This window comes from Alligator mississippiensis, chromosome 1 (assembly GCF_030867095.1).
Source record: "Alligator mississippiensis isolate rAllMis1 chromosome 1, rAllMis1, whole genome shotgun sequence".
Taxonomy (NCBI): domain Eukaryota; kingdom Metazoa; phylum Chordata; order Crocodylia; family Alligatoridae; genus Alligator; species Alligator mississippiensis.
The window spans coordinates 219,070,207-219,086,216 of NC_081824.1; the positions used below are offsets into that span (position 1 = coordinate 219,070,207).

Genomic DNA, 16,010 nt, shown 5'->3' on the forward strand with positions numbered 1-16,010 from the left:
ATGGGAGAACTGCACAAGCCCTGAGTTAATCTGGTGAAAACCTACAAACGTTTTCAGTCAATAGCATTGACTAAGGTTATTGTTCACCAAGGTGGATAAAGCCTGGGAGAATGCTTGAAAAAACTCAGCACAAACCTGCTTCTTGGCTCCGGCCTTCAGTTTCTTCAGTACTCTGCTTCTCCTCTGTGCCATTATCATCTATCAAAAAAAAGCCACAGCAAAGTTGTTTATGAAACATCTTTTTATTGGTAACAGTAGCATTGATATTAATGGTAACCAATGTAGCATAAACTGTTAATTTACAACAAGGCCCCACAATAAAGTAGGAGAAATGTGAAGGTAGAAGAAATTTGAAAAATTGCAAACATAAAAATATTACATTTAAAAGAGTCACATTTCAAACTGGGTGGCAGATTAAAGCAGTAGGCAGAGTTGTTCCATACCCCAGGAAACATCTAAATGCTCAGCAAAGTTATCTATACTTATACGACATACACAATACATATGCTTATTGATTGATTGTTATTTTACTTATTTTATAAACCTTTTTACTTTCAAAAGATCTTTTTTTCTGGAGTAACATTCATACAAGCACTTTGAAGTAGCCACATTTTAGATTTGAGCAACCTATTGCAAGCAATGCTATGCAGGGTGACTGTAGTAGCAACAGATGTCAGAATTTTATTTTTAAACCAAAAACCTCGACACTACTTCACATAAAGTATAAAAAATGCATGGCAAATGACTAAGAAGGCATATAAGGGGAAAATGAAACCAACCAACAAACCAGAGCAAGATTGCTTTAGTGCTTTAATGATTTCTGGGTTTTGTTTTGTTTTTACAATCTTTTTGCATTCGCAGTCATACCCTGTTTTCTCCACTGCTTTGTATTAATTTTCATTAGCCATTCTTCCTCCACCCAGCTCCTAGACTGCAGGCAGGTACCAAATGACAAGTTACCCCAGAGAAAGGTATTCAAGGAGAGAGGCTATGGACACAGTACCAAGCTCCTTTGACCTTCTGCCTGAACTGAGTAAGAATGAATAAGGCAATCTGTGTTTTCAACAACAGAGAACCCTATTTTAGACTCAGTTTAATCCTAAAAGCTAAGCTGTAACATATTGCATCAAATATCACCAGTGCGGTTATTCGGTTTCTTTTCAGAATGGTGACAGAATGCTTTAAGAGGGAACAATTAGGTATCAGATATAATGAGGAATTCTAGGAACTGACTCCAGAGCATAGAGATTGATAAAAAAGGAAATTCATGTCCCAGACCTGAAACAGGCTTGATAATCATAAACATGTATCTTGCTGTCTCCTCCTGCTGTGATCTTATCTGGTAGCTGATTTTTTTTTAGTACCACAACTTATATACTGCACTGCGTTGTCATTCCCTATTTCAGCCACCTGGCTTTTTTTTAACATATGGGGGGTCTGCTGTGGAGAAGAGCAGTAGCAGAAATGTGTCTAGCTTGATGGAAGAAAAACAAACAAACCAACCTTAAAAAGAGTGCATTTTTATAAGTAAATATTGTGCATCTTGTGGTAGTATATTTAATTTTACTAACATCTATTCAATAGTCAGACATTTTACTTACCTAGTTTTTTGGCAGGTAATACATCTCAGAATCCAGCAGGTGGAACTAGTGTAGAAGCATTCTCATTCTGAGCCACAGCACATACAGTTACATCCTTAGCCGATCAGATTAGCATGTATTTTACACACTATCTGAGACATCTGGGGCAGAGTCTCAGCAGGTATAAATCAGCACAGTTGCACTGGGATCCATAGAGCTGTACTGATTTACATCAGCTGAGAAACTAACCCTATAGCTGGGCTGTAAATGTTCATACTGATTTTTACAGGCCTAAATGGATGAATAGCTATAATAATTTCTTAGCGCATGAGTGGGCTTTAACCTGTAAAAATCACATTACATGGATGACCAGAAGCATTTGATAAGACCAGCATTTTATTTATCAACCTGCCTGTCCAGTTACAGTATGGGGTGCACACACAAATGGGAAGTTAGACACACTAGAATGTAAACTGTTATTTTGCAAGGCCTGCAGCAAATAGCTAATATGCTAGAGGAGAATGCTTTGATGCTATGGCATATTCTTCAGGAACATAAGGTTGTTTTAGTTCAAGTACTGTGGTTTGAAACCACATATTCAAGATATATGGTAAAACTATTTAAATAGTCACTAGTGAAATCCTTATGATTATCCATTGCAAGTAATTAAAAATAATATCTATAGAATTATTTTCAGTTCCATAACTAAGCAAAAGGCAGGATTTCACTGTGACCACTGTGTTACTAAATGTTAACTAAATTGTATTCAGTTTTGCAATTACATTCAGAAAAAAGCAGGTCAGGCCTTAATAGGAACTACTGATATTTATTGCTGGGAATAATTTTTGCATCTAAATTATTGTCACCAAAATAACAGCAATTTTGCCAATACTTGTTTCTACATCCAGAAAAAAACAAGTGCCAATATAACAATATTTTTTAAATTTAAATCAAGTATTTTCATAATCTGATTCCAAGTTATTCAGTTTCTTAAAAACACAAGTTCTCAGTGAAAAGTCATATTAAAATAGCAAGTTTTTAAATAATCTGTGCTGGATTCATTAGTATGCTACTTTAAGCTGGTAATTCTATGGAGAAATACTGACCTCTTACATAGGAGTAATATAATGGGGAATAAAGTACTACATATTTAATTCATGTTACATGCAAAGACAATCAGAAATATATGAGAAATTCGTATTTTATTTTGTTCTTTCAAGATAGAAGACTATAAGAGATTTTAGATGGATGGTATGCAGCACTGAGGCCCACCCAGCCTTCTATCCAATGGGTACCAGGAGCTAATGGGGTATTAAAGGTGGCTGGAGCACGCTGCTGACCACATCATATCTGACTCATTCCAGAGTTAAAGAAACAATGGAGCCCTGCCTTCACTGCCCCAATGGGCCTCAATGGTCTGTAAACGGGACACCTCTTTCCTGCATTCCCCATTTCTAGCAAAATCTCTGAATCAGATAATTATAGAAAGCAATTCCATCTTATTCACAGGAACCAGTATTCTTAGAGAGTTATGCCTTTAGGGGAGTGAGACTTGCATTTGTTTTCATGGAGGGTGAAAAAGTTCGCAATTAAGACGGGAGAGCAAATAGATTTGAAATAACATTTATTTGAAGCAAAGAGGCAAGAACATGGGTTAAGGGGGTAGTGGCTATCTCTTTCTCATATTTATATTCTCTCTCCAATAGATCCAATTCATTCCCCAGGAGTCTTTCCTATGACACTAGTAATAATAAAAATACGCTATTTCTTTGCATAGTTTCTACAGTACCATCCTTCTCTTTCCAGTACAGCAGCAGCTGGCAATTGTATTTCCTACAGGTGACAACTGTCCTCACAATATCTCCTTTTCCATTATCCTAGTGATTGAGTAGCAATCTGTCATTCAATCTATAGATGATAGAAAAGAGTGGTGTATGACGCATTGTGTCATTTTAGGCCAGCAAATGTAAATGGTTTTGAGCCACATCAAAAGACAAATGGGAACATCTGTTTCTTTTCCCACAGAATGGCAGGCAAGTGAAAAAACAGGAGTTTCTGAGCTACAGTAGCATGGTACAGACAAAATAAGCACATCAGTCACAGTAATACAGGCTTCTAGCAATATTTTTTGTTTTCTTTTGCGAAACTTGCAACTGATAGGAGCTTGCTCTCTCTCCTCATCCATCTGTTTGGTGCCAGTAAGAACATTCCAAAGATGATACACACCTTCATTTTATAAGGTGGATGAGAGGGTAATAAGCAGGCCAAACCATGATTATTAAAAACCTTCAATGGGCAGGAAGGGCAAGAGGCAATACACACTCAACCTAGACAAATAGGCAAATCTGAACTTGTTAGGTCTGCCTTGTATTACAGAGGGTTTTAATGTGCAATAGTGGTCCCAAAATGAAGCAAAATGATATGATAACAAGCAAGCAATCAGATGGGAGGGGCATGAAACAAGAAATCTAGAAACAATGAGGAGAGGCTCTCCAAACTCTTGCATGAGACAGGGTTTCATTGTCTCTGTAACTGCTAGCAGATGGGTAGACCGCTACCCAATGTATTAGTCTGATTGCAAATATGGTAAGTCAAACATATTATTTTTGACCACTTGGATCCTCCTATTTCACAGCCTCAATAAGTGACAAATGCTGATATTTGTATTCTTCTAACATGGACCTTCCTTAACAAACAGTCAGTAGGACCACTTGTGGAGTAACAGGCTACTCAGCTTAGGAAAAGATGTCAGAATGCAACACTAAAATTACCAGGGACTGTCTGGATGATCTTTTCCAGAAAACTACAGGAGCTTAAAGAGTCAAAATTGTATCATACTTCTAAGGGAAAAGGAGAATCTCCATTGGACAAATGAAAATTGGCGTACTGCCATCCCTCAAAGATGGGAAATCAATACCCTGCAATAGCAACATTCATGTTGTCTACCATTTGCCAGTAAACAACCAAAGGAAAGTTTCTTTTAAAAAATCTACCTCTTCTTCAAGTAGAAATAAAGTGCACAATGGGCTACTGTAGGGGTCATATGTTACTCATAGAAATTTCTCACAAGTATATGTATCACATATCTAGACATTGAATTATACTAGATTATGCCCTGGCATAGTACCTGAAATGAAATCCCTGTATGTTCCCTATGGTTTTCCAGCCAGAAATGTTATGACCATCTGATAATATATGTGCTGTCCTGAGTTGGGCCCTATTTTTCTCGGGAATGCATTCATACATGGTATGCCAAGCTTTGGCCCATAAGAAACAATACAATTACAAATGACCTTCTTATAGCACAACAATGATAGGATGAGGATAATGATATGGTCCTCCTGGGAGAGCACAGGGGAAATAACTGATAAGTCAAGTAACAGTATAGGCCATTTACATCTGTATGATTAGATCTATTCATTTGAACAGAACTATTCACTTGCAACAAGGAAAGCATAATCATAAATGGCTGCAGGATCAAGATTAAAGGTGGCATTTGATTTCAGAGTACTCAGGTAGTAAAAACATATCAGAAATTAAACAAAGCCTACATATATACAGACACAAAAGCCCTGTTATTGTAGAACTACAACTGCATTGAAGTTAATCATTAGGGTAGTGGCCTGAGGTTGCATTTTCAGTCTGCATTTTAATTTCTTTAATTAAATTATGATTTAGGTCAGTCTTAATCACCACTTGTGTGTAACCCTATGGGGTAAACTTTAACTGGGGTTAGGAAAGAATTAAGCATCAGTAATTGCATAATGGAGTTATGAGACTTATTCCCTGCTTGCTGTTTTAACAATTTACCTCAGTGAAGAAGCAGAATTTAACACACTGCTATCAATTTGCCAAGCCAGCTAGTTAAGTACCAGTTAGTTAGCTTCTCATTTTTATATAAGGCTTTAGTGAATGATTGTAAAGTGCTGTGTAGAAGATATAAAACTGATCTATATGAGCATAATTTCACAATTAAAAAGAACTGCTTTGCCCTTGCTTAGTCCAAGTACTAAGCAAAGCTGAAGAGCTTCATCAGAACCTCATTAAAGACATCATGTGTTATCCCTTCTGGCTTTAATGGTCTTTGGATTAGGCCCTGATTAGGATTGGAAGGGACTTTAAGAGTCTCTAGAACCTCACAACACTTGAAACGTGAATTTGTGTTAGAAGAGATATTGTCATCCGACAGACTGGGCACAAGATACAAGTTGTATTCTCAGATCTGCTGCTGACTCACTTTATGACTCTGAGCAAATTGGTGGGACCAATGATTTCACAAATGTACACTAAATTTGAATATTCTGGTTTACGGGTTTCTGACTCAGACACACAAATCTTGATTTCTGAAGATGCTGATCAGTCCAATCCTACTGATTTTAACTACATTTCTTACTATTTAGAAGAAATGAAATTAAAGGCATAAATGTCTCGGATGGAATCCTCAAGAACTGGGGTGCCCAAAATTAGCAGACACTTCTGAAAATTGAGCCTTAGACTCTCTGCATGTCACCCTCATGTAGATGATGGAAATGATAATACAAACCTTGGTAGAGTACTTTGAATTCTACAGAACAAAGTGCTGTATAGGGAATATTATTGTCTTCTCAGTATTAAAAAAATCTCAAGTGAACTAACCTAATTAAGGACAAACAACAAGTCAATGGCAGAGATAAGAAAAGAACTGAATACTTCCTGATTCCCAACACTGTGCCTGTTCCTTTAGGCAATGCTGCCTCAGAAAGAAAGCGGGAAAGAAAGATGTGTTTCAGTTCAGGAACAATCAGAATTGTTTCTTCAGGATCTTTGGTTTTGTGTTTACTGTACCAATTGATCCATTATTCATGAGTACATAATACAGTGTGTTATTGTGATGAAGTAGGTAGTATATTGTTAACAATGCCCAGTTAATAAGCAGAAGACAGTTTCCTTTCTGAGCTGCACTAAAAAAAAAAGCTCCAATGCTATACTATCATTGTTTGTGTACAGTGCTGCAATCATGTGGGTACAGGAATGTAACAGGAAGAAGAGAAAGTTGGAGAAAGCAACACATAAGATTAGTTTTGTTAAAAGCAGTATGACCTACCTAATAAAAAAATAAAAGAACCCCAACAGGACAACATTCACTAAATGTATGCATTACCACTTAAAGCATTTGTTGCGTTAAAATTTCATAAGCATTGGGGCTTCCACTCTTCTCTGCACTCAGTTTGAGTGATCATGGTAGCTTATTGTTATTCACATAATGGATAGAAATGTGAAATGAGTTCCTTGACAGATGTGTACCCTGGAGGTACATTGGTTTGTCACTGCATATAATTCCTCTCTGACAACACTATATGAGTCACTTTCGTGACTTAGTACTTTTGCACTTTATTTCATCGCAATAGGTGGAAAATCAATTTAAAAATTATTTTGAGTGAAGATAGGAATTTCAGCTATTTACCAGATAAAAGATGCGCGTGTACACATGCGCGCATGCACGCACGCACGCACACACACACACACTCTTCTATAAAAATCATACAGGGGACTTGGTAATGGGCTGGTAATGGGCTACATGAAAAAGAGATTCATTTTCAAAGCTTGCTTTCTAGCAAAGGGCCTTGCTAGACCTTAGGGTGTAAGCTGAACAAATGTTAATCAGCTTAGTGTTGCTTGGCTTAGTGGAACAGGCACACGATAAACAAAAAACCTTCTCTGACTGTCACAGCTGTGACTTACCACTAGAGGCTTGCTGAGCAGGGGCAGAACTAGGAGCAGGACCCACTCACTGCTCCTGCCAGCCAGAGAGAGGGCCCACCACTGTGTCAGCTGCAGCGAAAGCAGCGAGACCCAGGGAAGCCACTTCTCTGGAGCTCTCTGGTCTTGCTGAAATTGACACAGTGGCTCCGCACTGGGAGTGGGGCTGGCAGCTCTGCTCTCAGCACAGAGCTGTCACAGTTTGACCAAACCAAGCTGCTTCCCTAGGGCTGTCTGGTCTTGTCAAGCTGTGGTGGCTTTCTGCTGAGAGCAGGGCTGCCGGGTCTCAAGCTTGATAGCCCTGCTCTCAGTGCAAAGCTACTGTCAGTTTCAGTGAGACCAAAGAGCCCCAGGGAAGCTCCCTGGCCTCCTTGCACGTGTGGGAGGAAGTGGAGGAAGGAGTTCTGTGCCCCCTGCCACCCCAGCTTGCTGGTCCCTGGGAGACCTAGGTTCTGCTCCAGCCAGGCAGGGTGTCCCTGGCTGCATGCATGGGAAGAAGGCATTTCCTTCTTCCCCTCCCTTCCCCCCCCCCGTGGTTGCTGTGGCCCTAAAGTCACTTATTCTGCCCAGCAGGAGCAGCAAGCTGGTCCTTCCATCCCCATGTACAGGGAGCTGGGGACACCCTGCCCAGCCACAGGCAGCTTGGGTCTCCTAGGTAGCAGCAAGCAGGGGGTGGAAATTCCCCCTGTGCTTCCTGCTTCCCAGCAGACTGGGGCTGCACTGTGGCTGGGTAGGATGTGCCCAGCTCCATGCATTTGTATGGGAAAGGATGGGGCAGGATCCTCTTGCTCTGCCAGGTGTGGGAGGTAGAAAAAAAAGGACTGGGCCCCTCAGAGCACAGGTAGTGCCTGGCCAGCTGGCAGCTTTTCCCCTGTGCCACTGTTGGCTGGGTGCTGCCTAAGCTCTGAAGGGCCTGATCCTTTTTTTCCCTGGAGCTAGACCCTGATAGCGCCACTAGTGGGAGCAGAGCCAGAATGAGTGGCAGTGGAAGGCACTGCAACCACCAGGTGCTCCAGGGCTGCCTCAGCCCAACATCCCCAGTGGCCAAGTTGCCATGCCCAGCCCCACTGAGCTCTGGCATCCCCACTTACCTTGACTCAGGAGGGGGCCACTGCATTCTGGGATACTGGAGGACTTCAACTTGGGCAGAATATTTGTGAGACATGGCCATCGCCATGGTAGTGGAACAGGAAGAAAATTAGGTGGATTGAAAATAATCCTGCCCTGGAGTGGCATAATTTTAAAGTGAATAACAAGTGCTTTAAACCACTTAAAAAGTGTCAAGGTTGCAGCCAGTCCAGGGGTAAAGACCTAAATTTACCATGTATCAAGGCCCTTAGTGACTTAGTACTTTGAAACTTATTTCATCTCAATAGATTGAAGATCAATTTAAAAATTATTTAGAGTGAAAACAGGAACTTCTGCCGTTTACCTGATAACAGATAAATTTGCACATACAATTATATAAAAATAATTGTGCAAACTTGGTAAGAGCGCATTTGGTACTGAGTTGATCACTAGGTGAAAATATTTATTTTCAAAGCTTGTTTTCTAGCTGTGTGTGATGATTATGCAGCAAATTAATGAAATTCTAGTAGCCACACCAACATAGTAAACATATCTTTAAGGAACCATTAAAGAGATTGTCTCCACTTTGGAGACAGTAGAAGACACTGTCTATTTTTTTCCAGTGAAATGAAACACAAATTCATCTGATATCCTGAACACTGTCATCAGTCAAAACAGAGAACAGATTTAGGGAAAAAAAAAGAAAAGAAAGTAAGAAGCCATGAACCAAACTAGAAAGGGGTTAATAGCACCTCCTTAATTATAACTAATCTGTATTAGGAAGAAAAGGCTCACCACCATGTTTGATCATTTTTATTCCTGAAAGAAATCTTTCTGCACTGCTTTATCTTAATTTCAAATGATCTTTTCAGAGGACATATGCAATACAACTTATTTAAAAGGAATGATTTGGTTCAGTGGTAAAAAGGAATGGAGGACAGTCTAAAATTTAACTGCTAAACAATTTGAGTAAGTGCTAGCACTTTGAGGTTAGGTACAATTCAAAAAGCCTGAGGCAGAATCAATCTAAGTTACATAGTTTTCTGTAGGCGGTATAGTTTAGGTTGGTAGCAAACAGCACACACATTCATTCTTTAGTGGCAGGGGGCAAATTTTAGAATGGCAAATGGGTTCTACCATTTTTAAACCAGCCTGTGCATGCCAAACTTCTGTTCTGTTCTGGGTATAGACCAGTTTCCAATCACTTATGCAGGTAAAAGTGTAATATCTGTATCTGGCCTCAAAGCTGAATGAGTGGCTATATGGTTTTCTATTATAATTATGTGCCCATGTGTTCATTTGAATGATCATGACTGGAGTTGAGGTTTACAGCAGAGTATTATTGCCCTGTGGGATGTGATAGTGGGATATAACTGCTACTTCTCAACTCAAATGGCAAAACAGTCATTTGCTATAAATTGCAGGACACTTGGAAACTTTATCAGAAGGCGAATGTGTGGGCACCTATACACAAGCACAGAGGCTGCTCTGACATGCTAGAATTCCAGCATATTGGAGCAGACTCAATTACTCTGTCTTCAATTACCGCGCTCCAGCAGCCTCCTGCATCTTGTGTATCAGCGTCCCTGTGCTTAAAAATGGAGGCAGGGGCACTTGAACTAAAGCTCATTGAACAAGCTGTAGTTCAAGCATCCCCATGGCCATTTATAAGCATGGGGACACTGATACACAAGACCCAGCAGCACTGTAATTAGAGCAGCTCTTGGAGCCACTCTAAGAGGCTAATTAAAGCACCTCCACCACCCCACCTCCAGAGCACATGTAAAAGTGCCCCGTGAGACCAGTTAACACTAGATCTAATTCTTAAGAAAGAGGGATAACTACCTGGGAATAGAATTACAAGGCTTTTAATGAGGTGTTTGACAGAGTTAATGAACACTGATGTTCCTGCTACTGGAGAATGCTAGGTGACAATAGCTGCTACATGAACTTTAAGGCTGCCATTCAACAAAGCACTTAAATAACAAATCCTTCAGTGAGAATTAAGCACTTTCTTAAGGGTTCAACTGTATAGGGATGGGATTACAAATATCTAAGCATGTGCCTAAGTGCTTAGAGTCAGGAATTAGAGTGAAAGAAACAGTAACCAGACTGCATCTCTTAACAGATGAAGCAAATAGGAAGAAGGCAAATTGAGCTGTTACTCCATAACTGAGAGACTGCTAAGAAAAGAAATCCATTTCTGAGAATATGCTTATCTATGGGATGGTTTACAAGACACTTCATACAATCCCCCTAAACTTCAGTCCGCCCAGTGTAATTATAGGTTGAAGCCCAACCCCCAGATTGTTATGTGAAGAAACTCTCGATCTTTGTACAATCAAAATTCTTCCTTTGGAGATAAAAAGGTTTGAAGTCACTGGTAACAACTATTTTACTAGAATAACATTATCTGGGTATCAGACACATTAAACCCAAAGAACTAACAAGATGATCTATAACTGCACTCTGTCTCAACTTTCTGTATCTTCAAAGTAAAAGGAGATATGCCTGGTCTGAGCAGTAAGAACATACATCCATAGGTGAGCTTAGATCCCTGCCTATTTGCTGAATAATATTTCAGATAGTTGAGGCTGCACTTGAAAGCTAAGAGGTTTGTAATCTGATGACCCTTTCAGGCAAAAGAATACACCTCTCTGCTTACTGCTTTTAAGAAGATTTGTGTTCATCCTGACCTCTGGGCTTGGGTCATCTAGCAAACTTTTCCAGTCAGGTGAACAGAAAACAGACAAATTTGATCTAGGGGCACAATTCCCACAAACTGCCTCCACACAGGTGTGGGAGGCCTGATGAAAAGAAAATCTCTTGATGCTAATAAACTTTCTTTTTATGGAATGAAATCTACTCTTCCATTTTTGGTCCTTTCCTTTCTTGTATCTTTGTGACAAGGTGTTTAGCAGAATTTACAGATTTATTGGAACCTAACACAGCTGCACTACAAGCATTTCTGCTATCACTGAACTCTTGATCTCTCGACTTCCACTCGCTCATCCCAGTGTCCGTGCCACTGGAGTAGGGTTCCATTTCTGGTGACGTTTATGGTATAAGCTGTGGCGGGACAATATGTAGGGCATCTGCATGCTTTCAAATGCCCTGATTGTGCTGTCAGGATGCTAACTAGAGGAAGGCATAGAAATGGTGCTGATAACATGGGTGAATCATCTCCTGGTGATGGAGAAAGATTTAAGTGACCAACTTGATGTTGTTAGAGTTATCAATTTCCTTTGATACTATATGATGGTAACATATCTATAGCCTCTGAAAGAAGTGGATGGTGCTGTGCTCCAGTGGCTTTCTTCTGTTTCCCTAAGAGATTTCAGAAGGAGGTAATGAGTAATTGATCTACCTTATAGTTCCAGAAGTACCTGTTATGTCACCCTACTCAGTAAATACCTGAGGCAAAAGGAGGGTTAGTGAAGAGCTGTAGAGGGGTTTTTAGCTCTGGTTTTACTTAGTAGGAATGACAGCGATGGGAGCATCTGACCTGAAATGTGTGTATTGACTGGAGACAGTTATGTAGTAACATGCTTTGGACAGGTGTACTTTTAAGCTTTAATTATTTCCAAATAAGTACAGCAAAAGACTCCTGTGTCTGCAAGTTAACTTTGATTTTCACTACCTGCATTGTCTACAATGTCTATTTAAAAATCTGAGAATTTTCCAGACATTAAGGTAGAATATACCTAGTTTGACTTTTTCACCCCTTAGGTTTTTTATAACCAATCAACCATATAGTGAATGTGAGTGATACTAAAATCAAAATTATATCTAGTTGATTCCACCCACCCAGAACACTTTACAAAATTATCCTGTTTGCAAATGTATTATCTGAAATACTACAGGAACCTTTGGGGGGGAGAGAATGTTTCTTTTCTCTATTTCCTTCCAGATAATATTCAATACTACCTCATAACACCCATAGAATACAATAAACAGCCAATAGCAAAATATGATCTGCAATTCACACTAGCTTTATCACCCATTGGTTCAAATACAGAGAACAATATAATAACTAGTTTAATAACAGAGACCATTCATACTTTAGAAACTCCATATTAAATTGCTTTCATTAACATGTCAAGCATTTATTGTCACTTACTGGAAAACAAACCCCCTACACAAAGCTACATATCTGACATTCCTTGGTTGTAGAGGAAATAGAAAAATAGGAATCAACCTTCAAGGATCTTCTGGAGAGATGTTAGCCATGCTGTAGAGATATTACTACTTCATCTCAAACCAACAAAGCAGCTGGGCATGTGGTAGAAAAATAACACTGCTGAGATATTACTGTGCTCAGAATAGTATTTTAAGATCCAGGAGTGAGTTAGGGTAGCAGAAGGTTGTTAATAGACTAGGTTAGGTTCTCTTCACATATTCTCACTTACATTTTAAAGAGACACTTCAGCTAATATAGGACAACTCTACATTCTTCTTGTAATTTCTCTAAGCTTTTTTATTATTACTAACGATGCCATGCTGGGGAAAAAATATTATGTTGTTAATATTTAATGAATGTGCTTTTAGGCTTACCCTTACAGTTAAAATACTATTCAGGTAAAATATGTCCACAATCTCCTAAAGTAAAAATATGTTAAAGCCAGTGAACTTGGGCTTTACTGTAAGGTAACCTTCCTAAAGTCAACCCCAAACAGAGAGGTTGGTATTGAAGGTAAGCTCGCTCGCTCTCGCTCTCGCTCACACACACACACACACACACCCCCTCTCCCCCCCCCGGATAATGCAATGGTATGTATTCACATCTTTTTCATCTGCAAGGGTGGTGCATGAGGTCTTTTAGTTAGTTAGAAACTACAGTCTAGGTAATAATTAGGACAACATTTATCTGGGGCTAAATCCTGTTCTCAGATAAATGTGTGCAAATCCCATATACTTAAATTGAAATGGCTCACAGGTGCATTACATTAGAATCTGGCCACTTTGCAACTTTATAGGAATTCAGTATCTAGGGCCTAATTGCCTGATGCCTTTTGAAAACTAAGGCAAAGGTAATTCTACAGGAATCTGATCCAAACCCTTTTTTCCCCTCAGTGGATGCTTTAATTACTTTTTTCCATCACAAGGCCTCTCGAGTCTAAATTTAGACTTTCAACCCTATGCATTACAGACCTGATTTCTGCCTAAGGAAAAGAGAATTCTGTCACCAAATAGATTAAATTCTGCAGCAGTGATTATGTATTACAGGCCTCAATTCTGCATCAGCAAAATCCACTGGATGGCATCAAATTCAAGGAGTCCAGGTATTTTATACTTCAAGGTAAAGTAATCATTCCATTGCCATGCTATTTACTTCATCCTTTCAATACATTTGTTTGTACTCTACAAAGCAAACTCTAGGTCACAAAGACACATTAACAGGAATAGTAAAACTGGGAGGCCACAATGTAGAAGTAGTTAAAGGAATAATGTCAGCACTTTTGTCAATTAAAGGAGAACCCTGTGGGTTTACAGCATCCAGTTTCTTCTTTATTTTTAGTGCCTGGGACTTCTGCTACACCTTACATATATTATGCAATTAACTAGCTAATTGTGCAATAAATATAGACCAGCCACACATGCACAGTAATTATTACACAATAAAAATGACTATTCAGCTATAAAAAGAGCCAACCAACTATAAAGTTAGTGCTTGAAAATGTGTAACAGCTCTATAACTGTTTTTTGTCTGGTTTTAGTTTGAAGATGTAGCAGGGCCCTAAGGCAAAGCTAGTTTCTAGAGGCTTCCAAAATAAAAAAAACCCACCTTAATAACAGCCATTATAATGATTGTTGTTTATCCTCATTAGAGAAAATGATATCATCAGCCTTCAATTATCTATGATCTTCCACAGCATGCAACCAGCAGCTAAATGGGCATCTTTATTTTGTCATTGTGGAGATTCTCTAATGAAATGATAATCTACAGATGAAATTGCTATTTGATTTTTGAGGTGGGTTCAATTCGGCAATATATAGTTAATGAGAAAGAAGGCTGGAAAAGATTTCTTGAGTCCCTCCACACCTTGAAGATAATAACTTCCATTTTCTAAGTACTTGCCATTAACAAACAATCACAAGGTTAGTGATAGGATGTTACTCACAGTTACTTAATGTGATGGATGTTTTCATTTTTCTGGTCTTTATAACTCATGCCATACCACCAGTATTTTAGGAGCACTAGTCACAGCACTAAGTCAAAATGATGAATATTATGTAATGACATGCTTAGGTGGAGACTTAAACATGTTCTTTTGGGAACTTTGGGTGAAAGGTATTTTATGGCAAGAAACTGTCTAAAAAATAAATGATCAAGGCTCCCCTTATGAATTATATCACTATCAGGCCTTGTGCTAACAAACATTTTGTGGAGGCACACGTCTCAAAACAACATACAAATCTGCACTCTAAAAATGTACTAATAAACCTCTTTGAACTCTAATATGACTTTACAATTCTACCAATGAGATTCCAATTCATTTAAAATTATTTTAATTTGATCCAGCACCAGAATGATTTCACTTTTTAGTACAATACACTGCTTCTGCACCCATAGATTAGCTTCCCTACATAGATTCTAGTTAGAAAAGTATATCTGTTCAGCAGAGTACATAAGAATAGTCCTTTTCTGACTTGGATGGAGTTAAGTAGTTGGGTAAGAATGTTCCTTACATGGGGTCATGCACTACATAAATACATTGTAAACATAGGACCCCTATACCCATGCAGGGAGGCTGATTGATCGAGTCTGCTGGTAATTAATCATTTCTGCTGGTAATTAATCAAACGTGGTAATTGCCATGCTCCAGCAGACTCCAGCATCACATGTATCAGTGTCTCCACACTGAAAAATGGCAGCAAGGGCATTTTAACTAAAGCTTGTTTGATGAGATTAAGTTAAAGCTCCCCCACTACCATTTTTCAGCTTGGGGATGCTGATATATGTGACACTCCAGGTACTTTTAATTAGAGCAGCTCTGAGACCCATTCTAATTAAAATGCCCCCTCCCCCTGCAACTCCTGGAGCATGTGTATAAATGCCCCTATATACCAAGTTCTGTTCCAGAAAGGGGAAAAAAATGCTATTGCACAGTGTCAGTTGATAGTGGCAGCAGATTTACTTGATCATTTAACTTCACCAGACATTGACTGTTTCATTATGCAATGTATATTACTTTTGATATCATCAGTTGCACCCCATCAAAGTACTTTATGGGCATTTATTTCATTTATAGCAACAATAATAAATAGATTATTACATCAGCATATCATTCCTAATTTTGAATCTCCTTTGATATAAAATATAACTGTAGCAGAATTCACTCCCAGTTTCTAAGCTAAAACATACTTGCACAATAAATACAGACATTGGGAATATTTTAAAAGAAAATTATTGCGTCTGGCAGGAAGCTTTGTGCTTCTCCCACTTTAAGAAGCAGGCAAGCTAGTGCTGGGGCAGCCTGCAGGTGCGGCCAAGGTTGATTATAGAGTCATCTGACACTGGAGGAAGGCTGGGGTTAGGTAGGATATAAGCCCAGATCTCAGTGGAGCCAGCAGTAATATCTTGGAGTCTGCTAAGAGAACCTCATCAGGATGGCTGCAACT

At 39.1% G+C, this 16,010-nt stretch overlaps 1 protein-coding gene across 3 annotated transcripts in view; it reads right to left on the reverse strand.

Moving 5' to 3' along the window:
• Positions 1 to 16,010, reverse strand: part of MACROD2 (mono-ADP ribosylhydrolase 2) — a 1,573,191-nt gene that overhangs the window by 89,940 nt on the left and 1,467,241 nt on the right. For all 3 annotated transcript variants that reach the window (XM_059720129.1, XM_006260833.4, XM_059720128.1), the window contains one exon: positions 136 to 198. In XM_059720129.1, coding sequence (XP_059576112.1) covers positions 136 to 198 — 63 coding nt within the window. The remainder of the gene's footprint in view (positions 1 to 135; positions 199 to 16,010) is intronic.